Here is a 27528-nt window from a genome sequence, read left to right on the forward strand (position 1 = left end):
TTCAAAAACAGTCTTTTGGGTTGATGTCACTACTCAGCCTGCGCTAGTGCTAAGGCACTAGGCCTTAGCATCTGACTTGCTGGCCAGGGAATGTGCTCTGTGTGGTCACAATTTGCAAATAATATGCCCTCAAACCCACCACAGAAGACACAGAGCAGTCCCCACTTCCTGGGACTGGTAACAGCCCTTCCCCCCATCCAGAAGGAAGATAAAATTCACAACATCCAAAAACAATTCTTCAAAGTTCTTATAGGTGCCCCCAAGCACCACATCTTCAGGGTTACACCTTCTTCAGGGTTACACAACAAAAGGCATTTAGTAAGCTTAGCCAAACAGTGTCCAGGCTAAACATTTAGACAGTTTACTTGCCTTCAGTCCAGCAAACTTCCATTGGCAGGACTCCATTCAGTGGTTCAGCATAGGGCTCCAGCCCCATGGTCTGAAAATCCTGAGGCATTAAGTTTGGTGGCTCCGGACCAGCCTCTGTCAGCTCCATACATTCAGGCTGTTCACTGCCATCCAGAACTCTCAATCCTGAGCCTCCCTGCCTTCTCTGCTGCTCCTGCTTTCCTTCTGCCTCTTTAGCTGTTCTGCTTTCTGATGTAGAACAGCCATGCCCCAAACTCTCAGGTGAAAAGGCTTTCCGGCTGGTTCTGCTTCCAGCCTGCACTGACTGCTGGGAACTAAACTAGAGCTGTGTGGGGGTTGTGGAACAGGCCAATCTGTTCTCCTGCTCCCTCTAGAGGCCAAAGAAGAAAATTCCCCAAAATGGTTAGTTTGGAGTTTAAAATGAGCTGTTTGTAGTGCATCTACTCCTGATCTGTGCACTGCTCTGAGGACAGACCTAGCAGGCATAGGCTGAATACCACAATACAGACATTTCAAAAAATGTTTATCATACCTATTTACAATTTGCTCAGCAGTTAGCATGGATAATTTGCAATCCTTAAAATCAGCCTGCTCTGGGGGGGGGGGGGGGGGGGGGGGAGGGAGGGGGCACTAGTGAGCCCAAGATAAAATGACTGCATGAAGCTTTTGCTCCATCTGTCTCCCTTATTTTTATATTAACGTTGGATCAAACTTGATTTTTTTTTTTGCAAGTATTGGACTTTTCTGTGCATCTGCTGATATGGCTTCTTCAAAACATCGTAAATCTGATTCTTACCCTCCTCAACAAGGAATAAAACTGGGGATGCAAGATCCTCTCTCACCCTGTAAAACTTAACTGGAACTTCAGGAAGAAATCACATTGTCTACTCTTCTTACAGAACTTCAAGTTAAAGACTTAATCATAGATAACAAAGATTCACTGGAAGAATTGAAGCAGGAGATTCTTTCAACTAAACAGCAAGTCTCCCCACATGCCTCCCATCTGGATCAACTTGAAGCAGGCCTTACTGTTTATGACGCACATCTAAAATCCCTGACTCAGCTTTCAAAGAGCATTCAAATTCTACAGAGAGGCATTGAAGATTTGAACAATAGATCTTGAAGAAATAACTTTTGAATCCTGGACTACCTGAAAGCTGTGAAAGCCCGGATCTCATTTCTTTCCTGAAGATATGGATTTTCAGATACCTTGCAGCTTACTTTTACACCACCATTGGAAATGGAATGGGTCCATCGTATGCCAGCACATATTATCCAATGTTCATCTTGGCCTTACCCAATTATTGTGAAATCCTTGAGATATCAACATGCTGCTCAAATCATTCAAGCTGCAAAATCTAAACCTCTACTTAAACACAATAGTCAGTCTATTCTAATTATAGCAGATCTACATAAAAATACATCAAAGGAAACAATTTCTTCCTACGAGACTATATCTGAAGAGAACTGGAATGAGATATGGAATTGTTTTTCATACAACTATGAAAATTACACTGAACAATGTTACTAAATCTTTTGAAGATCCAATTTATTACTGTTGTAATGAATCTGGTTCTTAACATAATTGCAGTACTTATGCATGTTTTATTAGTTTGATCTTAATGGTTCTATTTATTTAGGAGCGATGGCAAGTCTTTGCGTAGTCTATTATTGTCTTGCCTCAACCGAGCACATTCACTGTTGTCTAAATACTTTGTTCAAACATGTTTGGCAATACTATTTATTTATTTGTTCATTTTTATAGCCCGTCCTCCTCAGAAGTTCAGAACAGGTTACAATAAAATAAAAATAAAAATTAGGTACTTGGAAGTTCCCTAAGTGTCCCGAAGGCTCACAATCTAGCTAAAGTACCTGAGAAAACAATTATTAAATAGTAAAGATATAATAATTCAAATAATAAAAAAATAAAATCCATTAAACTTATTCAGATAGGAAAGATAGAGACAAGATATGTACATCCCAACAAGTATTCAACTATTAAGCTTTTTTATACTATTCCATTATCACAGATATTTAGCCTTGCTTATTCCTGTTGAATTCTATATTAATAGCAATATTCTGGTACTTGCCTTCTGGTCGCTTGGATCCTTTGGAGGGTTACTGATTTCTATGGTATTTTCAATGCTTAGTGATCTGAACGTAAAATCCTATGGATTTTTTTCTTTTAATATCCAATAATGGCTTTACCTCTTAAAATACTTTCTCTTAATGTTAAAGGTCTAAATAATCCCTTTAAAAGTCAAAGGTTCTGGTCACATGTAACAAACTTGTCCCCTGATATAATTTTTCTTCAAGAGATACACTTGAGTGAGAAATATATACATTTACTGAAACACTCTAAATTCACATTAGGCATTGCCTTACATGCTGTTGGAAAGAAAAATGGATCTGCTGTTTCTATAAATCTTTTCTTCCTTTAACTATATATTCCACTCTACAGAACAAACAGCTAGAAATGGTGCTACCTTACAATTAATATAAATTCTTGTCAGATATCATTATGCTGTGTTTATGCTCCAAACTGTGATGACCTTCCTTTTTTTCCAGAACTTAGCTAATGCAATCTCAGATTTATCTCCCTCTCATTTAATACTGGGTGGTGTGATTTCAATCTAGTTGTGAATACTCTTTTTAGACAGGAAATCCAAATGTCCTGCTTTAACATCAAAAGATCACTGAAAACCCATTTATTTGACAAATTTGTTTAACTTCCTTAATCGTATTTCCTCTACTTCTTCCGGCATGCTCCTGTTGTATATAACCAAGTAAAAAATAAATAGAACCAAGGGAGGCTGTTAAATAAATCTATATCAACATAACACAACCTCAAAAATATAGGATAACAAGTCCAAGTGTTACTCTCAAGGGAGAAAAGACCTCAGTGTCTAATAGGGAAAATCAAAGCAACCCATATAGACAGGCTAGTTGCAAATATCACTTGCAGCCAGCAGACACATCCTCGGTCAAAAACTCCCAAAAAGTTGAGGACACAATTTCACAGTGAATTTCAACAGTCTTAATTCTAAGTTTCAAAAAAACACTTATCTGAAAATTGTTGTATTCTCAATCAAATTGCAAACACAAGAACGTGATCCTGGAGATTAGAAGCAGGAGAAAATCATTCCATAGGAGACAAACTCAGAGCATAGCAGCTACTAAATATCACCACTAGCATAATCCAGTTCAAGGGGGGTGGTGGCAGGAGGGAGTGGGCATCTCTCCTTCCAGGGGATTTGTCAGGGGAGGGGGCATCGGCAGTTCCGGCAGGAAGGAATGGGGATTCCTCCTGGCAAGGGATTTGGCAGGGGTTCTGGGGTAGCGACAGGAGTGAGTGAGCTGTGGCTTCTTGACTGATCCCCTTTGCATATTCAGGACAGTGCACATCAGTGGCAATCATAGGTACCAACTTTTGAAATGTTTGGGGGTGCTAACACAGTACCAACTACCTCCCTGGATAAAAACCAAACAAAATCATAAAAGAACTTTCTGAGAATGGATGCTCCAGACCCATTTAACAAACAGAATACGCCATCAAAACAGTACATCTTCAGCAATATTCCTACACAACTCTAAGCATTCTTTTATCAGCAACTTTGATAGCCCTGGTATAGGTAGATCCTTCTTATAACTCTGTGCTTGTTCGCTTCGGTCTCTCACATACCTAAAGAGCTGGAATGTGAAATGTGAAATGTGGAGTGTGGAGTGTGGAGTGTGGAGTTGCGTTCCAAACCTCCCTTTCGTCTCTTGCTCCGTCTTCCCTCCCCCTTCCTTATCTGCCTGTTCGCTTATTGGCTGCCAGCGCCACGCTACGTCCCTTCGATGGGCGTGCTCGTGCCGGTTGGATGTCTCCGCGCCCTGAGGAGTGGGTCTGTGCGTGTCGGAAGTGGTTGAGGTGTTTAGGTCCCTTCCCCTTCCCGCTCCCACGCGAGTTTCCTGGACGTCATGGTGTGAGTGGGGCCTATGTCCACAGTCATGAACCTGCTGCCCTCTAACCCACACGGCAACGGGCTGCTCTACGCTGGTTTCAACCAAGACCACGGTGGGTGAGAGAGCCGGCGCTCCGCAGGCCCAGGCCTAGGTCCAACGGTGGGAAATGTGCTGGGTTCTTTCGGGGGACAGGTAGGGGGTTGGGCTTTAATTGCAGCGGGTCAAGGTGGGAAGGAGAGAGTTGGGCTTCTTAGAGTGATGTGCGGATTCTCTTTAATTGGCTTTTAACTCCCGGCTACTGCATCGTTCAGGTTATCAGCCTGTTATTTGGCTGTTTGGATAACTGTATTTCAGTATATCCAGGAAGAAGGGGGAAAGTGGTGGTTCTTGCTGCTGTATTGTTTTTTCCCAATGCATGGTATAACTGTATGTAGAAGGTGTTTCCTGAAAGGGCCATGGTAGTGAATAACTTTTCATGTTACATGAGCTCTTTTTAGTTTTAATCTGGTTAAAGAAACTGGTCTCTTATAACGTCATTATTTATTGAAAAGAGTGTTAGACTGTCAGTCCCACAACCTTTGAATAGTTATTTTATTAAGAATTTTTGTACAGATAGTACGTGACCCAGTAAGGCCAATTTTACACTTTTATATGCTTTTAACATTCTCTTCACTTAAATTTAATATTCTTAATTACTAAGAAACAGGCCAGCAAGTGAGCTGAAATTGCGCCAAGTTGTGATCTCACTTAAGAGCTTTTATTAGTTAGGGAACCTGGTCACTGCTGACTATTACTTGCTTAATGTGGGATAGAGAGAGAAAACTTTGTGTTTAATGATGTATTTATTACAGTAATTATGTAGAAATAAAACAAAAACATAAAGGGAAAAATATCTTTTTTAATTGGACTAACTAAGGCCCTCTTATCAAGCTTTGTAAGGGTTGCTTTTTAAAAAAAAAAAATCACACTGTTGCAATAAAGGCTCTGATGCTCAGCGCTGGGGCTTATACTGCAGCAATCTGCGATAAAAAAACCAACAACCCTTACCCAGCTTCATAAAAGGGAGCCTAAATGTAGTTTATGATTAGCTTTCGAAGGTAACCCCATCTTCCTTAGATCAAAAATTAGAAATTCACCCGACTGTCAAAACTATATGCAGGTATCTTCTAAAAAAAAGTACTGTGGGAATAATGGTCAATAACCCCCATCCCCTTTTACAAAACCTTAGCGTGGTTTTTAAGTGTTGGCCATGACGGTAACAGCTCTGATGCTCATAGGAATTCTATGAGTGTTGGAGCTGTTACCACCGTGGCCAGTGCTAAAAATGTGCTATGGTTTTGCAAAGACGGGGTAAATCTCCTGCTCTCAACTTCTCACAAAGGTATGGGGTGGGGGTGGGGGGGGAGGTTCAGGGGAGCATCTGGGAGGAGGGTAGGTTTTGGCATGGGGGCCTCCATTGGCAGGAGGGAGTTGGCATTTTTGCTGCTGGGGTGGGGAGAGTGGGCATCCCTCCTATTTTTCATTGGCAGTAGGGAGTGGGTATCCCTCCTGCCAATTTTCTTTCGTGTTGTAGGGGGTCGCCATGGCAGGGAGTGGGCTTACCTCCTGATTTTCACGGGGGGAGGGGGGTCTCAGTGCTGGTTATAAATATTATATTAATTTCAGGGCAGATCTATCGGCATAGATCACTTGGCTAGTTTACTTCAATATTAACAAACTTATTTGCATGGCTGGATTGGAGAATAAGTGATTATGCAGAAAACCACACGGTGAGCTCTTTTCTGCATCGTGTTGGCAAATGTGATGGTTGCGAAACCATTTTAGTGAAAGATCGTTAGATGACCGCTGATCTAGGCCTCAGTGGGGCCATGTGACTGGACTTGGGGTACACATGCACCAGCTTCAGGAGTGAGCTCTGGTTTCTGCCCAAGAAACATCACCACAGTGATTTGAAAAGATATGGGCTTAAAAATGCAGGGAGACCCCAGTAGCTGCAGCTATGAAAGCTCTTCTTGGTGCCTTTAAATTTAGTAGAGGCCAGATTTGATTGAACTAGAAACCCAAAGGGACAGGATCAACTACTGGCCAAGAACTTTTCTTTGATACCTCATTTAGGGGCTAGATTCACTTACCTGCCTGACCGTGTGCGATCTGTGGCAGGCCAATGAATTCTCAATGCAATGTCATGCAAATGGGGGAGATCGTTGGTACGTCCCCCACCAACCGCATGGATCACTGAAGAGTGATCCTTCAGCGTGCACAGACCATCTTCCTTGCCTGTAGATGGTCTGCGGCAGAGCTTTTTTACTTTTTTAAAACTTTTACTTTACGTGTTTTTTTTACTTTGCGAGCCTGTGATTTTTAACCCGCTTTAAACCTGCAGGTTAAAACCACGGGCTCGCAATGCGGGGAAGGGCAGTCGAGGCGAGTCGGGCTGAGAGCAGAGCAGTTGGAAAGGACCTGAGCGATTGGTCCTCAGCAGTTGCTTATTTTTTTTGATCGGGCAGCCCAGTCGCTGGTCCTTAATTTTTTTGGTGAATTGCGTCCTTCCTTTTGATTCCCTTTTTGATTCCCTTCTCCTCATTTGCATGTGTGGATCGGGATCAGATCAGAGGATGATCAGCACAGAGGTTAGTGAATCGGGTCGGAAAAAAATTGGGTTGCAAAGGGGTCGCAAACCGATCGGTTTGCTTAGTGAATCTAGCCCAGCGGTCTCAAATATGCGGCCCGCGGGCCACATGTGGCTCTCCAGGTTTTATTTGCGGCCTGCAGTCTGGAGGCATCATTCTCTTCCTTTTGGAGCAGCAGCCGGCTCGTTCGTTCAAAGTCGCGGGTTGGCGGCTCCTTGCGCTATCCACTCCTGCATCGGAAGCCTCTCTGATGTCACAACATCAGAGAGGCTTCAGACGCAGGCACGGATCTCGCAAGAAGCCGCCACCCGCGGCTTTGAACGAACGAGCCGGCCAGAGACGCTGCTGCTCCAGTGGCGTACCAAGGGGGGGGGGCAGTCCACTGTTCTCCTTAGAGTGCGGCTCGCGGCTTGTCTAGAGCAGTGGTGCCCAATCTGCTTCCCTTCCCTTCTTACTGCTGCCATCGGGGATCAGGCCGGCACCGTGTTCTTTGATCTCCCTGCTTCTCTTCCCTGCGGGGCCGACCAACTCTCGCGGCCCGACGTCGAGAGGATGTTCTGGCTAGCCAATCGCTGCCTGGCTACCCGGAACGTCCTTTCCGACGTTAGAATTGACGTCGGGCAGCGAGAGTTGGTCGGCCCCGTGCAGAAGAGAAGCAGGGAGATCTCGGCCTGCTCCCGATAGCGGCAGCGGCAGCAACCTATTCCGCGGCGGCGGTGGCATTGGGGAGGGCAGGAAGGAAGGAAGAAAGAAAGAAAGAAGGTGGGGTGGGGACAGGGAGCCAGAAAAAAAAGCAAAAAATGGGGCACGAAGGAAGGAAGAAAGAAAGAAGGAGGGGGGACAGGGAACCAGAAACAAAGCAAAAAATGGGGCACTGAATCGGAGAAAGACAGACATAGAGAAAGAAAGAAAAAGTTGGGGGAGGGAATGAGGTCTGGAGGAGAGGAAGCATACAGGAGGCTGAAAGAAGGGAAGAAGTATTGGATGCACAGTCAGAAGACTAAAGTGCAACCAGAGACTGATGAAATTACCAAACAAAGGTAGGAAAATGATTTTATTTTCAATTTAGTGATTGAAATGTGCCAGTTTTGAGAAAGAAAAGATATTGAACTTTAAATATGAGTGCTGCAGAAAAAAATAGAGTACTTGGAGGGCCGCAGAAAAAATAGTTATTGTCTTATTAAAGAAATGACAATTTTGCATGAGGTAAAACTCTTTATAGTTTATATATCTTTCCTTTTAACTGTTAAAGGAAAGTTTTATAAACTATAAAGAGTTTTACCTCATGCAAAATTGTCATTTCTTTAATAAGACATTAACTATTTTTTCTGCGGCCCTCCAAGTACCTACAAATCCAAAATGTGGCCCCGCAAAGGGTTTGAGTTTGAGATCACTGATCTAGCCCATAGTTCTTCTGCTGTCTTTTTTCCCCATTGACACATTCCCTCTCCTTTTGTTGTTTCTCTTTTTATATGTATCCTCCTCCTTTTGGAACTTTGTTATGGCATTCTAGTTTTGATGGTTTTCTCTAATATTTGTTCTAATGTAAAGTTGTGATCTTATTTTCTTTGATTTTCATATTTTTATGAGTTATAAATTTCCTAACAATAAATATAATCAGTTTTGTAATTGTGCCACCTGATCTTTCTTGTGGTGATGGGGATTGCTATGTTTTTTTTTTTTTTTTAATATACTGCCCTTTTTTCTTGTCTGTTTTAGTTCATTGTGTGTTTAATGTGAATGTCGTTGATAGGTGGTTTAGTAAATATTGTACTGGAAATAGGTTCATACATTTTTTTTCCTTTCAGTTTAATTGGTCTTCATTGTCTTTTGGCATTCCACTGTAACGTTTCGAATCACTTGTGGTGATGCATTTGTCCATATTTCTTCTTTCATGAAAATTTTCCTTGATTGTTCTTGATCTTCTTTTGCTGCATTATTATTATTATTTTTTTTTTTGAACCATCAGGATCAGCTGATATTGAACTTTTGGGAACTTGAATGCGCATTCTCTCTTAAGACTGAATTTGGCTCTCTAGAATATGCAGGGATTCTAAAATTCTCACTTGACTTTGATTCATAAGGGATAAAGTGCTTTGGTCATGCATATTTCCTTCCCCCAGCCCAATTTGTGTTTGGCTGGGTGGGGGCCAGGAGGAGTATATAGTGAGTGAGTGAGTGAGTGCATGCCCTTCTGTCTCAAACAGGTATGGCATTCTTTCTCTCCACCACATCCCCTCCTTACCAGAGCTGTCACATCTGCAGCCCTTTTGCTCTTCTATTTCTCCACTTCCTCACCAGCTATTTCACTTTTCTTCCAGGTGGGGGCTGAAGGTGCCTCCAACTGTCCATCCTCAGGCTCCCATAGCTGCTAGTTTTTGCTCCTGATACTGTTGTTTCTTCCTTTGTCCTGAACAGGGCTCAAGATGTTCCTGCTGTTGCTGTATATTTTGGACTCAATCAGGACTTACTGTCGCTGCCCTTTCCTCCTTGTGTCTGTATAGGCCAAAGGCACCTATACATACCCACCCTTTGCCCCACCTGCTAGTCGAGAAAACTGCCTTTCCTAGGCAAGCAAGTGAATGGATTTTTGGAACCAATTTCTGTTCTTTTCACCTCTCATATAAATGCCTTTATATTCATTGGATATTGGTGATGTGAATTGTCCTACTTCCTTCGAGACAGTTTGTGCAGTTCTGTGGTAATCTGTCTTTCATTTTCTGGATTACGTGCACAAGCTTTCCTGGTGTCCTGAAGTTTGAATTCTGCTATTGTGGCTCCTTTAAACATCTGGAAGTCTATTAATTGCTCTGTTTAGTAGGTCGTAAGAGCATTTCCTATTCTTGCAGTTGTCAATTTTTCCTGTTACATATAGCAGAGGTAACAGGAAGTGCAAGGGAAAGGATGAAGGGGGAGCAATGCAGCTTCAGAAAGAGTGAAGGGGCAAAGGTGGGTAGAGAAGTGCAGTGACTGTAGAATCATAAGTAACCATGAAATCTGTGGTTGTTGCTGTGGAAATATCACTTGACTGACTTTATATCCTCCTTTAATGACTGTAAGTAACTTTCACTTTTCTTACTATGCTGAATCTATTTTAGAATTATTTTGTAAGCTGCTCAGAAAGTCAGCCCAATGAGTAGGATAAGAAATGAAAGATTTTATTCTAAATATCTACATCCAGTTGTCTGTTAGATATTAGTGTCTTCTATTCAATTTGTAGCACATAACACAAGCAAAAAATAGAAAACAAAAATTGTATAATATATTGAGGTGTGAGATAATCAAGTTTATCAAAAAAATGTATTGTTTAGTTCAGGGGTGTGCAACCTAGTCAGGTTTTCGTGATTTCCCCAATGAATATGCATGATATCTATTTGCATGCACTCTCCATTCTTTGTAAATAAAGCTCAAACATATTCATTGGAGAAATCCTGAAAACTTGACTGGGTTGCAATCCTCATGGACAGAGGTTGCTCACTCCTGAGTTAGTCCAATAAGGTGATAAGGCAGAGCCGCCTTCAGGTTGGTTATGAGCAAAAAATAACAAATTATATGTGTGTGAGCTATGAAAAGCATTCCAATCATCTTAAGGAAAAGATAATTGATTGAAAAACAGAGAGGTTGATGGGTAAAGTGACAAAGCAGTATAATTTTGTGTTTCATTTTTTTATGAGATAGGAAATGAGATGTGAAAGCCTATCTGGTCTGTGTCAAAGTATTTAATCATCTTTTACTTCAAAGGTCTTACATTCCTGGCTTTCTTTTTAAGTTACCTCTTAGGACCCTTTTTATAAAGCCGCAATGCTGTTGCAATAATTGCACCGAAGCCCATAGGAATTGAATGGGCTTCGGTGCATTTATTGTGGCAGCATTGATACTGTGGCTTTGTAAAAGGGACCCTTAGTATCAGGGCTGAGGAGTCGGAGTCGGAGGAAATTTCGGGTACCTGGAGTCGGAGTCAGAAGTACAAAAAACTGAGGAGTCGGAGTCGGAACATTTATCTACCGACTCCATTTTTGAACTTGGCATACCAATCACGAGTGATTCTTTCAGCTATAGCACCCACTATATACACAGCACAAATGTTGCGAGCAGCTTCTGCGGCCTTAGAACCTTGATTAAAAGCAAAAAGAAGGTGGTGTCGAAAATGCTCATTTCTCTCAACTTGACATTCCATTTTAACGATCTGAAAATTAACCAGTGCTGTGGAGTCAGAGTCGAGGAGTCGGAGTCGGAGGAAATTTCGGGTACTTGGAGTCGGAGTTGGAATCTGAAGTACAAAAAACTGAGGAGTCGGAACATTTATCTACCAACTCCACAGCCCTGCTTAGTATTCTGACCATGAAGTCTTGATGCAGTATCCAGGTCCTGAAAAATGCTTACCCACGAGGTAGTTACTTATCTGCTTTGTGGTGTTTGATAAAGTTCCTATCCTACTTACCTAATACAAGGTCTGACAAGTTCATGAACTTGCCACCGTGTGCTTACTTTGGAAGCACTGTAGAAACAGTTCGGTAAGATTTCATAACCTTGGTATATCAGTGTCTCACAGCTGTGTTCGTGTTGACGTGTGGCGGAATTTTGCTGTGTGGCATTCATTATTGTTGTATGTTTTTGTGTGCCATCGTGAGAATGTTGGAGCTTGAATTAGAGCAATGAACAAATATTTAATTTCTCGTTAAACTTGATAAGAAGGGAAGTGAAATTGGGGACATATTAGTCCAAGTTTATGGGGATAATGCCATGAAGAAAAAGGCAGTGTAAACATTTTTATGAGGAAAGAGAAAGCATCACTGATGAAGAGCGGTAAGGACAGTCAGTAACAAGCATAACTGATGAAAACATTGCAAAAATTAATCGAATTGCGCATCAGAATCATCAGCAGACTGTAAGAAGCATAGCAGACCAAGTAAACATCAATAGATAAACAGGAAAATCTTAACAGAAAATCTTGGCATGAGAAAGGTGTGTGCATAAATGGTCCCAAAGGAGCTCACTGATGAACAAAAGCAAAGGAGTGTCTAAATTTGCCAAGACCCTTTGGAGAAGCAAGATGATGATTTGGCCGTTTTATCATTGGAAGTCATCCAATTCTTCACGCCCAAAAAATCAAGAGACCAAATGATGTTGCTAACTTTTTTTGATATCAGAGGGATTATTCATCATGAATTTGTACCAACTGCACAAACAGCTAAACAAGTTTACTGTTTGGAAGTGCTGAAAAGGCTGCGTGAAAAAGTTAGACAAAAACTTTTCGCCAGCAACTCATGGCTCTTGCATCACGACAATACGCCAGCTCACATAACACTGTGTATGAGGAAGTTTTTAACCAGTAAACAAATAACTATTGGAACGCCTTCCTTTAAATTTTATTGCTGTATAAATATTTGATAAGTTTGTCATCCATAAATGCTGTCAAATTTTTGGGGAACTCTTGTACTGCAGCCTCTTGTAGGGTGAAAATAGGGCTTGCCTGTTCTTCAACCATATTACCTTTCCTCATTTTAGTTTTTTTTTCTCTCTTACTCCTTTTGTCTGTTTTTGTCATGCTCTTCAATATTTCAGCCAAATAGTGGTAGCAGAAGACCTCCACTCCAAAAGTATATGAGATTAAGCTTTTAACCAGTGTGGTAACAGGAAAAATAAGTTATATTAAAATTTGCTCTGGAGCTGATGTGAGGGGCCTTGTGTTCAGGCAGTAAGCATCATGTGACTCCCCTACCAATCCCACTATAACCTTAAAACTGTCACTATTTCACCTTTCTTTGTTTCTTACTCTCTTCCCCCACACCCATCCCTCACCACCGGTCACCTTTTTCCTTGAGACTGTCTTTAGAATGCTTTCCACATATCACATATATTGGACCTATTCAATTCCGGTCAGCGAGGTCCACAGGCAGGTCAGGTTTTCGGGACCTACAATGAATATGCATAAGAGAGATTTATATGCACGGCCTCCTTGTGTGCAAATCTCTTGCATATTCATTGTAGATGTCCAGATGTAGGCCAGGTTTTCAGGATATCAAGGACTGGAACTAGTCCTGACTGTCATATGTTTTGATTTTTGCTTGTATCCAACCTGTAAAAAGTTCTGGTTTTGAAAGCTTTTTATTGGACTAACTATAGCACAAGCAGTAATGGTGATTAAAATATTAATCATTTGTTTTAATTCTCTAAAAGTTCTACTGTATAATTTCTTCATACTTCTGGAAGAAGCCATGCTCAGGAATGGGTGACAAATCCAGTTTGTTCACTGTTCCTCTAGGAAGGTATGGTCTATCATGAGACCATAAATTAAATATTGCACCTGCTGCATGTGGAAAAGTAACGGCTCATGAAGTGCTAGGAGATCTGTCCATAGCATGCTTGTAAATACACTGGGAAGAAATAAGGGAGTTGATGCTGACTCTGAAAGGTGTTCAAGCTGCTTGGCTCTGATCATTTCATGGCATATGCATTACTGACTTTGGATACCTCTTGCTGCAGGGTGCTTTGCCTGTGGGATGGAGAATGGATTTAGGGTTTACAACAGTGACCCACTCAAAGAAAAAGAAAAACAAGGTAAGATGTCTTTAAATTTCATATTATAAGCTAGCATCCATGTAGAATTCTGGATGTCTGGTTGTAGCTCAGGGTGTTAACATTCTGCATTGTCCCCATTTTGCTGTGCTTACTGTGTGGAACATTTTGGGCACCATGACTGTTGAAGCTGTCCAGGTCTCGCAACAATCATGACGCCAGCCGCAGAAACCGAAGAGGACATTTTGGGCACCATTTTTTGAATTTCCCTCCAAGTTATGTGCTGGGACGATCTATGCTAAGCTAATTTCTTTAAAGGGTGCTTTGCCGGGAATGACCTTTTATAGAATATTAGCTTAGTGCGCAATTTGGACTGAATTTTGTGTAAGATGTCTATATTAGGTGCCCTAATCAAGGATGCCTAGCGATGCCTAACTGTGGAATCCATGTGCAACTTGTTTTTTATAAATTGGCCTGGTAATTGACCGAACCAGTTTTCAGCCAGTGAAAAAAAAAAAATTGTTACCAATTAAGAGTTCCATATAGAATTCTTAGGATGCCTAGTGATGCCTCCCTAAGTCGAGGTGCCTAGTAACGCCTAATGATGCCTACCTGAAAAGTAGGCATGATTAGGGGTGGAAAATAGGTGTGGTAAACTTAGGCATTGCTAAGTGAGAGACTCCGGTAAATTGGGCCAGTTAAAACTTGGCCTAATGTACTGGCGCCTACCTTTATGGTGCCCAGGGACACTTATGTCTGTTTAGGTGCCGCTAGGCATGATTCTTTAAGCAGTGCCTAGCAGTAGATTGACAACCGTGCAAAGCGGTGCCTACAATGTAAGCATGCTTAGGCACCGCTTATAGAATTGGGTCCTTTGCGCAAAACTTTAAACAGGGGCATTTACCCTGCCAAAAGTTGGTTTAAATGCTTATGCCCAACTGATGGCAGGTGTGCAAATGCAGGTATTCTATAACATTGTGCCTCATTTCTGGGAATACCCCATTTGAAGTTGCTATGAAATTGAGGTGCATAGGTTAAAGAATAGGGTATAGGACAGATCCAAGCATAAGTCCTAATTACTGCAGTAATTATCATCTAACTAGTTTAGTTTATGCTTTATGATCATCCAAAATTGTGCACTCAACTTTGGCCGACCTTTACAGAATCCATGTTTCTGCTCATGTGGTGGTGTTAGTGGTCCTTATCTGTTGAAGCCCATCTTAACTAGTAGCATTAATCCAGGGGCATCCAACATTTGGCCCATGGGCTAGATGGGTCTAAATGAGATTTTTAGCAAAAATGTTTTTACTTAATTAGTCAGCACACGTGATTTTGAAGAACTGCAGAACTATTGATAGATATGAAGTCGGTGTTAGAGATTCACAGATTTTGATAAATATGAATCATGTTATAGCAGTTCACAAAATTCATGTAGCCCATAAATATGGATTTCTGTTAAGAACTCTTGGACACCCTTGCATTAATTCCTTCATGGCATGAAAATCCTAGTCAGCCAGTGTCATGGCTGGGTTGAGGGCCCAGAGCTTCAGGTTTTCCCAGGATGGTGTTAATTGACAGGAAATGCCCTATGTGATCATCATTACTGAATAAATATAGTTGGCTATAAAATTTCCAGGCAGATCTTGTTGGAGTCATAAAGAGCCAGCTAACTAAAGGCCTTGGTTATTCTGAGCTGATTGTGCCCTTTCTTTCCTGTTTTGATGAACATGGACTTGCTTAACAAACAGCTGCCTCCCAAAATAACCAACCTATTAAGTGCTGACACAGTCATATGTGTGTCATTCTGTTAACCAGACAAATACTTTTTAATAAGGATATGCAGAGACCTCCTTATTTTTTTGTCCTTTACTTCATTTATTTAAAACAAAACGATGAAATTTTACAAAAAGAACATAAAATCAAACTCTCAATTTTGAAAGTCTAGATCTGCCTGCCTCCCGCCCTCCCTCATATTGCTGCTTACTTTATGAAAAAGAATTTCCCCCAGACTAGTCCAAATTCCCCTCTTCCCCTCACTCATCCACCACCTGAAATAAAATAAGAATGTGCTTTAATTTGGTTTTCTTTTATTTAATATTGTAAAGCCCCTAGATTCCCCAGCCTGTTGCCCCAACTTTGGGTGAAAAGGAGAAATAAAGTACTTTTGCCTCTCTGGTGCTGAAATAAAAAATTCACTTTGTCTGCCTCCCCCCTCAATTTTGAATTCTAGTGCAATAGGCACATCAGTCTTAAACTTGTGGATTGCGTATCTCTGATCACAAGGTCTGGTATAGAGACCCTCATTTACATTTTTTTTGCTTTGCCTCCCATCACTCTGGGCTGTTTATAATTCTTCAGTTTTACCATACTCTCTGCAAGTAAGATGGTGAGAACCTGTCTGTTCTGCTTGTGTTTATTTTTCCTTTAATTTTGATTTTTTTTAGTCCGGTCATGAGAATTTTTGGTGCTGCAGAGGATCCCAGTTAAGGGACAGCTCTGGCTGCAAAAGAACACAGACTCTGAGGGAAGTAGTCTGTAGCCAAGAGGTAGCCTGCTTTGCAGGGCATCTGCTTGGCCAGCCTGCACTACCAGTTCGGGAGCTCAGGGACTGTTCCCTTGGGAGCAAGACTCGCTCCAGGTTTTGTCTGCAGAAAGCTTGAGCACAGCTGAGTGGCCCCTTGGCAGTTTTTCACCTCAATAGGGCGTGGACTGTGTTTTCTCCCCTTGACTTCGCATGAAAGTTCTGTTGGGAATTTGAAGTCTGTCCAGCCAGTAGGGCTGAGGAGCAGTTTGAAGAAACAAGCTATCCAGATTTCCAGGCTTGTCTGAGGCAGAAGTTCTCTGCTCTGCTGACTGACCTTCTCAATGAGTCTCTAGAGTCGGGAGTAGTGGTACTGGAGAATAATAATAATAATAATAACTTTATTCTTCTATACTGCCATAATCGTGCAACTTCTAGGCAGTTCACATTGAAGAGATCTGGACAATCAGCGAGTTAAAATATGCAGATAGTCAGTGAAATTATAGCATGTAGAATCTTAAAAAACGCAGCGAATTACAATGTACAGTTTGTTAAGAATTTCAGAGGGGACATATTAGGAAAAATAGAAATGGAAAAAGTGTTTGGTGTAATTACTGTTTAGGTGATATATCTGTCAAATAAGGCAGTTTTTATGACTTTTCTAAAAGCGTCGTAGGTCAGTCTAGCTCCATTAATGTAGTTGTCTAGCCAGTGTTGTTGTTTGTTTGCTTGGTACATAAAAGTTCTATCCAGAAATGTTTTGTATTTACAGCCGGTGATGTTTGGGTATGCAAATAGATTGCAGTTTCTGGTTTGTCTTATAGGGCTGTATAATACGAAGTGAGATAGCAAGTATGTAGGAGCTATTCCCCAAACTAGCTCGAAGCATATGCAAGAGAACTTGAATATTATTTGTGCCTCAACTGGCAGCCAGTGCAGCAGTCTGTAGTAGGGGCTAACATGGTCACTTTTTTTTCAATCCAAATATCAAGCGGACCGCTGTGTTTTGAACAATTCTGAGTTTCCTCACCGTTTTTCCGGGTATACCCATATAAACGATATTGCAATAGTCCAGTGTAGAGAGCACTAGTGATTGCACTAGTAATCTAAATGATAATGGGTCAAAGTATTTTTTGATGGTCTTTAGTTTCCATAATATCAGGAAACATTTTTTTTTTACCACTATATTCGTGTGTTCAGCCATTGTCAATTTTGTGTCTAATGTGACTCCCAATATTTTTATTGTTTTAGTAATCGGGTAGTCGTGGTCTTTTATATGTAACGTTGTTTTGGTAATTTTGTCCGTTGGGCTTGCAAGGAAGATTTTTGTTTTTTCTGTGTTTAGTTTCAGTTTGAAGTTGATTGTCCAATGTTCTATTTCGGTCATAATATGAGAAATGTATTCTGAGGTTTCACTGGAAATGTCATCTGTATATATGTAGTAGTTCAAGTTTAGCTTTTGCAGTAAGTGTCCTAGGGATGATATGTAAATGTTGAATAGTGTAGGTGATAGTGGAGAACCCTGTGGTACTCCCGAGGGGTTTCTCCAGGAGTTTGAGTATGTCCCACCACTAACCACACGGTATGATCTCTTTGTTAGGAAACCCTGTATCCAGTTCCTTACTCTTCCCGTAATTCCTATTGCATCTAGGCAGTGTAGCATTATTTCGTGATCAACAAAATCAAAAGCACTGCTGAAGTCTAGTTGTAAAATCAGAGAACTTGTTCCTTTGCTGAATAAGCCATATAGATGATTAAGGATTGAGGCTAGGACTGTTTCAGTGCTAAAACCTTTTCTAAATCCTGATTGGTGTTCATTGAGAATGCTAAATTGGTCTAGATAGTTCACTAGCTCCAAATTGACCAATCCTTCAAGTAGTTTGGTAAATACAGGGATGCTTGCTATGGGTCTGTAGTTGGTTTTCAAGGCTAGTGAGTTTTTTTGATCTTTAGGGATGGGTGTGATTAGTATATGTCCCATTTCCTCGTGAAATATTCCTTCCGTGAGAGTGGTTGTTATCCAATTAAATAGATCCTTTTAAAAATCTAGTGTGGCTGCTTTCAAGGTCTTGGAAGGACATACGTCTAGAAGGCAGTTTGATTTAGTATATTTATTGAACAGGGTTAGAAATTGGTGCCAATTTGGAAGTTCAAAATGGTTCCAGATCATGTCTACTCTGGGTTCTTTTTCATGGGGTCTGAGTTGGAATTCAAAGTTGGGTGAGGGTGAAGGTATGGTCGCTCTTACATCTAAGATTTTGTTGTTGAAAAAAGTGGCAAGGGTTTCTGCTGAGGGCATACATTCGTTTTCCTGTAGCAGGATTTGGGTAGTGTCTGTTAGTCTGTTTACCAGCTTGAACAGTTCTTTGCTATTTGTTTTGGGTGTCCCTATTTTTTGTGCGTAGTGTTTTGTTCATTTTTCTCTAATCAGATTTTTGTAGTTTTTCATTTTTAGTTTCCAGTGTATTTTGTCTTCCTCTTTGTTTTTTTTTTGCCATATTCTTTCTAGTTTTCTCAGTTCCTGTTTTAGAGTTAGTAATTCAGAATTGAACCATTCATTTAGTTCCCTTTCTTTCTTTTTGTATGTTTGGAAAGGTGCTATTTGATCTAACACTTCTTTGCTAAACTTTGCCCATCTAGTTGGGAGGTCCTGTATTTCCTCAATTTTGGGTTGTAGTTAGTAATGGGCCCAGAATTCTGTTGGATTTATAGTTCCTCTTCTGGTGATTGTGGTTGGTTTTGGGTTTTTTCTTTTATATTTTTGTTGAGGTGATTTTTTTTGTCGATATATATCAAAATTACATATGTAGTGATCTGAATACATGCATTTTTCCCAGGTCCCTGTGCTATGCTGGATCTTTGGGTCAGGGATTTCTTTTTGTGAAAAGGTAACTATGTCTAGTTGGTGGATGTGGAAGTAAGGAAGAAGTAGGGAATTATAGACCGGTAAATCTGACTTCTGGAAACGCTTTTAAAACAGATAATGGTCAAGTTTCTGGAATCCTGTGGATTACAGGACTGGAGGCAACATGGATTCACTAGAAGTAGGTCTTGTCAGACAAATCTGATCAATTTCTTTGACAGGGTGACTAGAGAATTGGATAGAGTATGTGCTCTAGAAGTGGTGTATTTAGATTTTAACAAAGCCTTTGACAGTGTTCCACACAGACATCTAATATATAAACTGAGTGCCTTTGGAATGGGTCCCAAAGTGACAGGCTGGGTCAGGAAATGGTTGAGTGGAAGGCGACAGTGTGTACTGATCAATGCAGATCGCTCTGAGGAAAGGGATGTTACTAGTGGTGTGCCTCAAGGTTCTGTTCTTTTTAACATTTTTATAAATGATATTGCTGAAGGGGTGTCGGGTAAGATTTGCCTCTTTGCGGATGATACCAAAATTCAATAGAGTAGACACGCCGGATGGTGTGAATAACATGAAGAAGGACCTGGTGAAGCTTGAAGAATGGTCTGAAACTTGTCAGCTAAAATTTAATGTTAAGAAATGCAAGGTCATGCTTTTGGGCTGCAAAAACCCAAGGGAACGGTACAGTTTAGGAGGTGAAGAACTTAATGTGCACGACAGAAGAGCGGGACTTGGGTGTTATTGTATGTGATGATCTTAAGGTGGCCAAACAGGTTGAAAAGGTGACGGCGAAAGCTAGAAGGATGCTAGGTTGTTTAGGGAGAGGTATGGCCAGTAGGAAAAAGGAGGTATTGATGCCTCTATAACAGGGATCTCAAAGTCCCTCCTTGAGGGCCGCAATCCATTCGGGTTTTCAAGATTTCCCCAATGAATATGCATTGAAAGCAGTGCATGCACATAGATCTCATGCATATTCATTGGGGAAATCCTGAAAACCCGACTGGATTGCGGCCCTCAAGGAGGGACTTTGAGACCCCTGCTCTATAAGACTCTGGTGAGACCTGATTTAGAATATTGTGTACAATTCTGGAGGCCGCACCTTCAAAAAGATATAAAAAGGATGGAGTCAGTCCAGAGGAAGGCTACTAAAATGGTGTGTAGTCTTCGTGATAAGGCATATGGGGACAGACTTAAAGATCTCAATCTGTATACTTTGGAGGAAAGGTGGGAGAGGGGAGATATGATAAGAGTTGTTTAGACTCGTGCACATTTATATTATGTAGTTTATAGTCTCTTTCATTTGAAAGGAAACTCTGCAATGAGAGGGTATAGGATGAAGTTAAGAGGTGATAAGCTCTGGAGTAATTTGAGGAAATACTTTTTTACGGAAAGGCTGGTAGATGCATGGAACAGTTGGAAGAGGTGGTGGAAACAGAGACTGTGTCCGAATTCAAGAGGGCCTGGGATAGGCATGTGGGATCTCTCAGAGAATCTTAGAGAGAGAAAGAGATAATGGTTACTGTGGATGGGCAGACTAGATGGACCATTTGATCTTTATCTGCCGTCATGTTTCTATGTTCCTTTGACTGCAGTTTCAGCCTAAGCAGCTCCCAATATCAGCATGGCACAGGGAGTACAGGCTGTGATATATTATGAGAGAAATCAGGGGAGAGGGATCTCAAAAGTAGTTTTTAAAGGTTTCTGGGCTAGGGACAGGGTCTTCCACCTTCTAAAAATCAATTCCCCTAAATGTTTTGACCCTTTATTTAGCTCCCACAGGCCACTTTTGGTGCTAAATTTCTTCCATGGTGGCCATCTTGGATTTCTTCATTTTGGAATAAAAGCCTCCATCTATCTCAAGACACCTCAATTTTGCTCTAAATTGCCTTAGATGGACTTCTCATGCCAGGATATCCAGGATCTATGCCAGATTTGCACTGGCTGGATGGCCAAGAACCGTCCCATGTTTGGTTGGGGGGGGGGGGGGGGTGAGAGCCAATGACTTAGCCTCATCTAGTCCCTCTGATGATATGTATGGAATCGATGGGGTTAGGAGTAACACTAACTGCATGGGTTAAAGATTGGCTAAGTGGCAGACTTCAGAGGGTGATGGTTAACGGTACCCTCTCCAAAACGTCGGAAGTGACCAGCGGAGTGCCGCAGGGCTCAGTCCTGGGTCCACTCCTCTTCAACATATTCATTAGGGATCTGACTCGAGGGCTTCAAGGTAAGGTAACCTTATTCGCTGATGATGCCAAACTATGCAATATCATAAACGGCTACAATCTGCAGAATACTATGGAACAGGACCTCCGTACTTTAGAAAGTTGGTCCTCTGTCTGGCAGCTGGGCTTCAACGCTAAGAAATGTAAGGTCATGCATCTCGGAAATGGAAATCCATGCAGAACTTACACCTTGAATGGAGAAACTTTGACCAAGACTACAGCAGAACGAGACTTGGGAGTGATCATCAGTGCATACATGAAGACTGCTACTCAAGTGGAGAAGGCTTCATCTAAGGCACGGCAGATGATGGGTTGTATCAAGAGAAGTTTCGTCAACAGGAAGCCTGAGGTCATGATGCCATTATACAGAGCCATGGTGAGACCTCATCTAGAATACTGTGTGCAATTTTGGAGGCCACATTACCGTAAAGATGTGCTCAGAATTGAGTCGGTTCAGCAGATGGCAACCAGGATGGTCTCGGGGCTAAAGAGTCTCTCGTACGAAGAGAGACTGAACAAATTGCAGCTCTATACTCTCGAGGAGCGTAGGGAGAGGGGAGACATGATTGAGACATTTAAGTACATCACGGGACGGGTCGAGGTGGAAGATGATATCTTTCTTCTCAAAGGACCCTCGAACACAAGAGGACATCCGCTCAAACTCAGGGGAGGGAAGTTTCGTGGAGACGTCAGGAAGTACTTCTTCACGGAACGAGTGATAGAGCATTGGAACAAGCTTCCAGTACAGGTGATCGAGGCCCGCAGTATCCCAGACTTCAAGAATAAATGGGATACCTATGTGGGATCACTGCGAGAGTCAAACCAATCAATAGGGTCGCTAGGATATAGACTTAATAGAGCAGGTCAGTAGAGTTAAGGGGGCCAGTAGACTTAAAAGGGGGTCAATGGTATGGGCAGACTTGATGGGCTGTAGCCCTTATCTGCCGTCATCTTTCTATGTTTCTATGTTTCTTTCTATGTTTCTATATGCAGTCCCAGATGACTTGAGTTCCAGGTCAAAATCTTGGCGGGAGCTGGGAAAAGGTAAAAGTGTGTCCCCGGTGTAACACAGCTGCACATCTGCTATTAAACCCCAGAGTTGTTCGGCTTTTGCTCCAGAATTTATAAGTATGATATATGAAATGTACTTAAATTACAGTTGTCGCAGTGACCCCTCGGGTGTCATGGCAGTGGTAGCATCAGGGGCTCTCCCATCTAGAAGTGTAGTTTTGCCACAGCGCAAGACACGTGGATACAGTCAGAAGAGGATTGGGATGAAGTGGATTCTGTATCTACCGGTATGCCTTTACTTTCCCAGTCTGCATCCTCAGTACCAGGTAATTTTGAATTATGTCTAGGAGGGCCAGATCCTGACCAGATGGCAGCCGTGGATCTCTGAGAGGACCCGACTTTGCGTAGGTTGTTTAAGCCTGGAGTACTTTTGAAGATTATTATTGAGTGTCTCCAAGAATTAAAGATAGAACGTCCACCTGAAAACATGATTGGCAAGGGGGTACACCATGATCGCCTTGAGAAACACTGCTCTGTATGTTTTTGCGGGATAACAGTGGGTGAACAGGGTATATTTGTGGGGCTAGATGTGAAATGTGTTGGATATTTTTAAATCTCCTGATTAATTGCAATAAACTGTTCAGGGTATATAGCAACCCACTGTTATCCCGCAAAAATAGAAAACAATGTAGCCAACTTACAGCAGGAACGGGAACAAGGTATCTCACTTCCCTGCTAGAGCAGTAAACGGCCTTGCTCCTTTGGCAAAAAATTGTAACAGGCGCGGCAACATCCCCACGACTCGGCATCTATTCCCCAGTTCTCCTTGCGTTTACCTTACCCGAACGAGTCAGTTGCGCCATGCTGAAAAATTTTCAGAGGCCTGTTCTGAGGCCTTCCTTCTGCCAATGAGTCCCTCCTTGACGTATCTTCCGGTTTCATGAAATCAGAAGGGTGGGAGTTGCTGTCTTACCACCCCCCAATTCCATCATGTGGTAATAGTATCCAGTGGGCTTGAGGAAGGAGTCGCAAGTCATAGTTTGAGCTGAGGAGCAGCACATGTGATTCTCTTGCAAAGCGCGGCCGTGGTTTGGCTGAAAAATCATGTAAAGGACCATCTGCACCTCAGGGGCAGGGATCCTCCTCCTGACTTTATAAAAATGATGTTTCAGGCCTATATGATAAACATAGACCCATGAATCCCTCTGGAATTGCAGCCCTGGTAGCGCCGGGGGATTTCCACCCCTAATCCCCAGAAGCAGTGCCATGTGTAGGTCGGGAACAATCTGCCAATGGGAGATTCAGATGATGCCTTTGCTTCCCTTGTCAGGGACCTCTACACTAGGTGATGCTCCTGCAAATGCAGCAGATTGGTTCCAAGCTACTCATGTACTTAATTCGTTATTCAGTGTTGATTGTTCCTTTTTATAAGTTACAGAGCAGAACATAATAAGGTCTGTTGCCGGGGACGTTCCTTGTGCTCCTCCTTCACTTTTCTTCTGTTTGAGTGGAGTTCGATTGCTTTGGTACTAACTGAAGAGGGAGCTGTTCTCCACCGCAGAAGGGGAGGAATGATACCCTTCTGCCAATTTGCAACTAATAAGAACATAAAAATAGCCTTACTGGATCAGACCATCTTCACAGAGGCCAATCCAAGTCAAAAGTACCTGGCAAAAACCTAAAAATGGGAAGCAACAGCTATAGTACAGAATCCTATGTCTTATAACAGAAAAAAGATTATTGAGGTAAGAACCTAATCTTCCAATCAGCCTGCCAGGTTAGTGGTTTCTTAATACTACTACTACCATGTTTCACTGAAAATAAGACAGTGTCTTATATTAATTTTGGGTCCCAAAAAATGCATTAGGGCTTATTTTGGGGGGGATATCTTATTTTTTTCATGTACAACAATCATCTCTTCCTTCCTGTCCTCCACCCCAATTCTTCCTCTTTACTTTCTTCCCTCCTCCCCCATGTGCAGCATCTTTCCTCCCCTCTCAACCATCTCCTTGTGCAGCATCTTTCTATCCCTCCCCAAAGTCTTTAGCCCTCCCATCCCCCCAGCTCAGCAAAGGCTTGGGACAAAATTATTTCTACAGAGCAACTTTGAACTTCAAATAAACCATTTGTAAATGGAGTAAAAGTGACACTACATCCCACAGAGAAGGTGCTAAACAGGTAAAAGTGGAATGACATGTGAAAGCCAAATGAGAGAGAGTAGTAGATGGAGCCAGTCATAAATTATGGTTCTGGAATCCAAGAAGAAAGAGTTAAAAAAAAGTAACTTTGAGAGCTATTGAGGAACATACATTGACAATATTAGAAACATAGAATCTAATATAATAAAATGCTAAGTGCGCACTCCTTCCTGCGTGTTGCCTGATCTGAATGTCCGTGGAGGAAGGAGTACGCATGCGCGCCTACAACTGCCCCACACTCGCGGGGGGGTGACTGTTGTTTCTTAAGGTATAATTCCGTCCGTCGGAAGCATAGGGAGCGGCTGTCTCTTAGGGCACCATAGAAGCTATGGGGGGAGAGGTGGCCGTCTCTTGGGACATGACAGAGCCCGGGGGGGGGGGGTCTTGAGGCCTATGGCTCAGCCTTGGCTTCTCCTGCCCCTCCACCTCACCTCTCCTTACCTGCTTTCTCGATTTTGCCGGACATCTTGGGGCCAGGCTGGAGGCTGCAGCAGCCACCGCTCTGCAATTCCGTGTGCCGTGAGGCCCGCCGCCGCCCGCCCAGGTCTCGGCCACTGAGTGACGGAGCTGCAGCCCTGCCCGGAGCCTGGCCGCAGCCCGGGTCACAGTGCCACCCCGCAGCCGCCAGTGGGAGTGCCGCAGCTCCATGCGCACAGGGAGCGACGTGCTCCTAAACGCAACGGATGCATGCCGCTCTATGATATGACATGCGCTCCCTAAGAGACACCGACACAGACCTCTCTACACAGTGAGTATGCACTGCTACGTGGCATCACATCCACCTTTCTCAGGATACAAAAACCCCAAATTTATACAGCCAAGTCTAAAGCCCATTCATATACTAATATCCTATATAATAAAACCCTAGCCATGTATGCGCACTCTTAACTGCGTGCTTCCATGATCCGTAGGTTTGTGGCCGCAGGAGTGCGCATGTGCGAGTCCCCAGACTTACTCCTTCCCAGCACCTACCTACACTCGACGACAGGACTGGCCGCCAGCACTGGACTCCCTGTGCTCCACAATATTCGGCTCCTCTCAACAGCCGCACCAGCGTTGGAGAAGGCTTCTGACGCTGGTGGGGATTGAGAGGAGCCACGGTGACATCTCGTGGGGCGGGAAGGGAAGCACCGACAAAACACTCCAGGCGCTATGTTCTTTGCGGTCCCGACTCCAAACCTGCCGATTCCAGCAGCGTGTGCAGCACTCTACACACGCTGCTTCGGGCCCTTCTACTGCCCTGATTTGCTCTGCCGCGTCTCTGATGATGTCATCAGGGACGTGCCAGAGTAAATCAGGGCAGTAGAAGGCCCTGAAGCAGCGTGTGTAGAGTGCTGCACAAGCTGCTGGAATTGGCAGGTTTGTCGGGACCACGGGAAGGGAAGGGGGGTAAGGGAAACGCTACTGCTGCATAGGGAAGTGGTGTGGGGGGAGGGAATGCTGCTGCTGTGGCTGCCGCACAGGGAAGTGGGGGGAGGGATCGAAATGCTGCTGTACAGGGAAGTAGGGTGGGGGGAAATGCTGATGCACAGGGACTTGGAGGGGGAGGGGATGCTGCTGTGGCTGCTGCACAGGGAAGTGGGGGGGAAAGAAAGACAGACAGCGGGAGGAAGGCAGACAGAAAGAAAAGAAGAAAGACACAGGGGCAGGGAGAGACACAGAAAGACAGACAAAGGGGGCCAGGGAGAGAGACAGACAGAAACAAAGACAGCGGGAGGGAGAGAGAGACAGAAATAAATAAAGAAAGACAGACAGACATATATTCTAGCACCCGTTAATGTAACGGGCTAAAATACTAGTATTACATAAAAGAGCAAGAGATTTTCTTATTCAGGCTGGCTTTAATCCTAATAGATTTAAACTGCTGTAATAGAGAAGGCCATCAAACTGGCAAGCAGACTCTATACTCCATTATTATATCTTATTACTAACTGATACATTGAACATTTTGGATAGCAGCCATGGCTACATCAGTTGCCCATCTTTGCTCGCTTTCTGCATGTGTGCTGGGTGTTAGGTGCCATTGACTTGTGTTCGAGTCCTAGTGACTTGATGAATTACAGATCTAAAAAGAAATCGGTTTTGTGCTAGTCCATTAAGGTCCTCCAGCGTCATCCCCATGGTTGTTTTCAAAATGTCCAGCCATCTGATTGCAGATCGCCCTCTTTGCCTGGTTCCTTCATTCTTTCCAAACATGATGTCCTTCTCCAATAATCTTTCTCATCTGACAATGTGACCAAAATAAGACAGTTGTAACTTCATCATTTGGACTTCGAGTGACATAGCTGGTTTGATCTCTTCCAGAATCGATTTATTTGTTGTTCTGGTAGTCCACAGCACGAATAAAATCCTTCTCCAGCACCAAAGCTCAAATGAGTCAATCTTCTTTGTCTTTGTTTCCATAGTGTCCAGCTTTCGCATCTGTAATTAACCACTGAGAAAATGAGTGCGTGGACAAATCCGATCTTTGTTTGGCGTGCTATTTGAATACTTTGTCAAGAACTTTCATTGAAGAGTAACCAAGTGCTATGTCTGTCCTATTTTTAATGGTCTGGTTGGTTTTTTTTTCTTTTTGTGGTATATCTTATTCTGTAAGCTGCTGTGATCTGTTTAAAGCCAGGCGAACTAGCAAATTTAATTAACAATATGCATTTCCTTAATGGATATTATCTATGTGTCATGGTCATCTGTTCATACCTTCACGCTACATTTTTGACAATATATCTAGGAAAGACACTTAAGCAGTTCTTCAAGGCTTATTTAATTTGAAAGTCAGTTTCTCTAAGTGATCTGTCCAGCTTGCTGTATACAATGTAACATCACAATACAAGTAGGGCAAACCTCAGCTTTGGGATCCCTCACTTATTTGGCAGATTAATCCCTTTTGCCCATGGAGAAAGCATAGCTGCATACCTGTAACTGGAGTTTTTCAAAAATGCAGGATAAATCGGATGCATACTTGCCAACTTCCCATGGAGTTGACCAATTTTATTCTAATGCAAAGATTAGAAGTCCTAAGTTAGTAAAGAAGCTCTTCTGAGCTCAGAGCTATTCTGTATCTCTACCATTGGATGACATCATCCACTTGTGTACCTGATTTTATTCTGATCAGTAGTGTCCCCATTATAGGTAAACAACTTCACTTGCACTGCTCATTATGGGGGCAGTCCTTGGCTTGGATCCTTTTCTATATCTTGTAATAGCTTGGAATCTTGTTTTACCTGCCTTAAAAATGCTGCAGCTG

The 27528-nt window shown here is 42.5% G+C and overlaps 1 protein-coding gene across 2 annotated transcripts in view; it reads left to right on the forward strand.

Moving 5' to 3' along the window:
• Positions 1 to 4207: 4207 nt before the first annotated feature.
• WDR45B (WD repeat domain 45B) overlaps positions 4208 to 27528 on the forward strand; it is an 86947-nt gene continuing 63626 nt past the window's right edge. The window contains exons 1-2 of one of the 2 annotated variants that reach the window (XM_033961029.1): positions 4209 to 4429; positions 13434 to 13508. In XM_033961029.1, coding sequence (XP_033816920.1) covers positions 4351 to 4429; positions 13434 to 13508 — 154 coding nt within the window. In that variant the 5' untranslated portion in view covers positions 4209 to 4350. Of the gene's footprint in view, positions 4430 to 13433; positions 13509 to 27528 lie in introns of both variants that reach the window. The other variant, XM_033961030.1, reaches the window with a different exon arrangement.

This window comes from Geotrypetes seraphini, chromosome 10 (genome assembly GCF_902459505.1).
Source record: "Geotrypetes seraphini chromosome 10, aGeoSer1.1, whole genome shotgun sequence".
NCBI classification, from domain to species: Eukaryota; Metazoa; Chordata; class Amphibia; order Gymnophiona; family Dermophiidae; genus Geotrypetes; species Geotrypetes seraphini.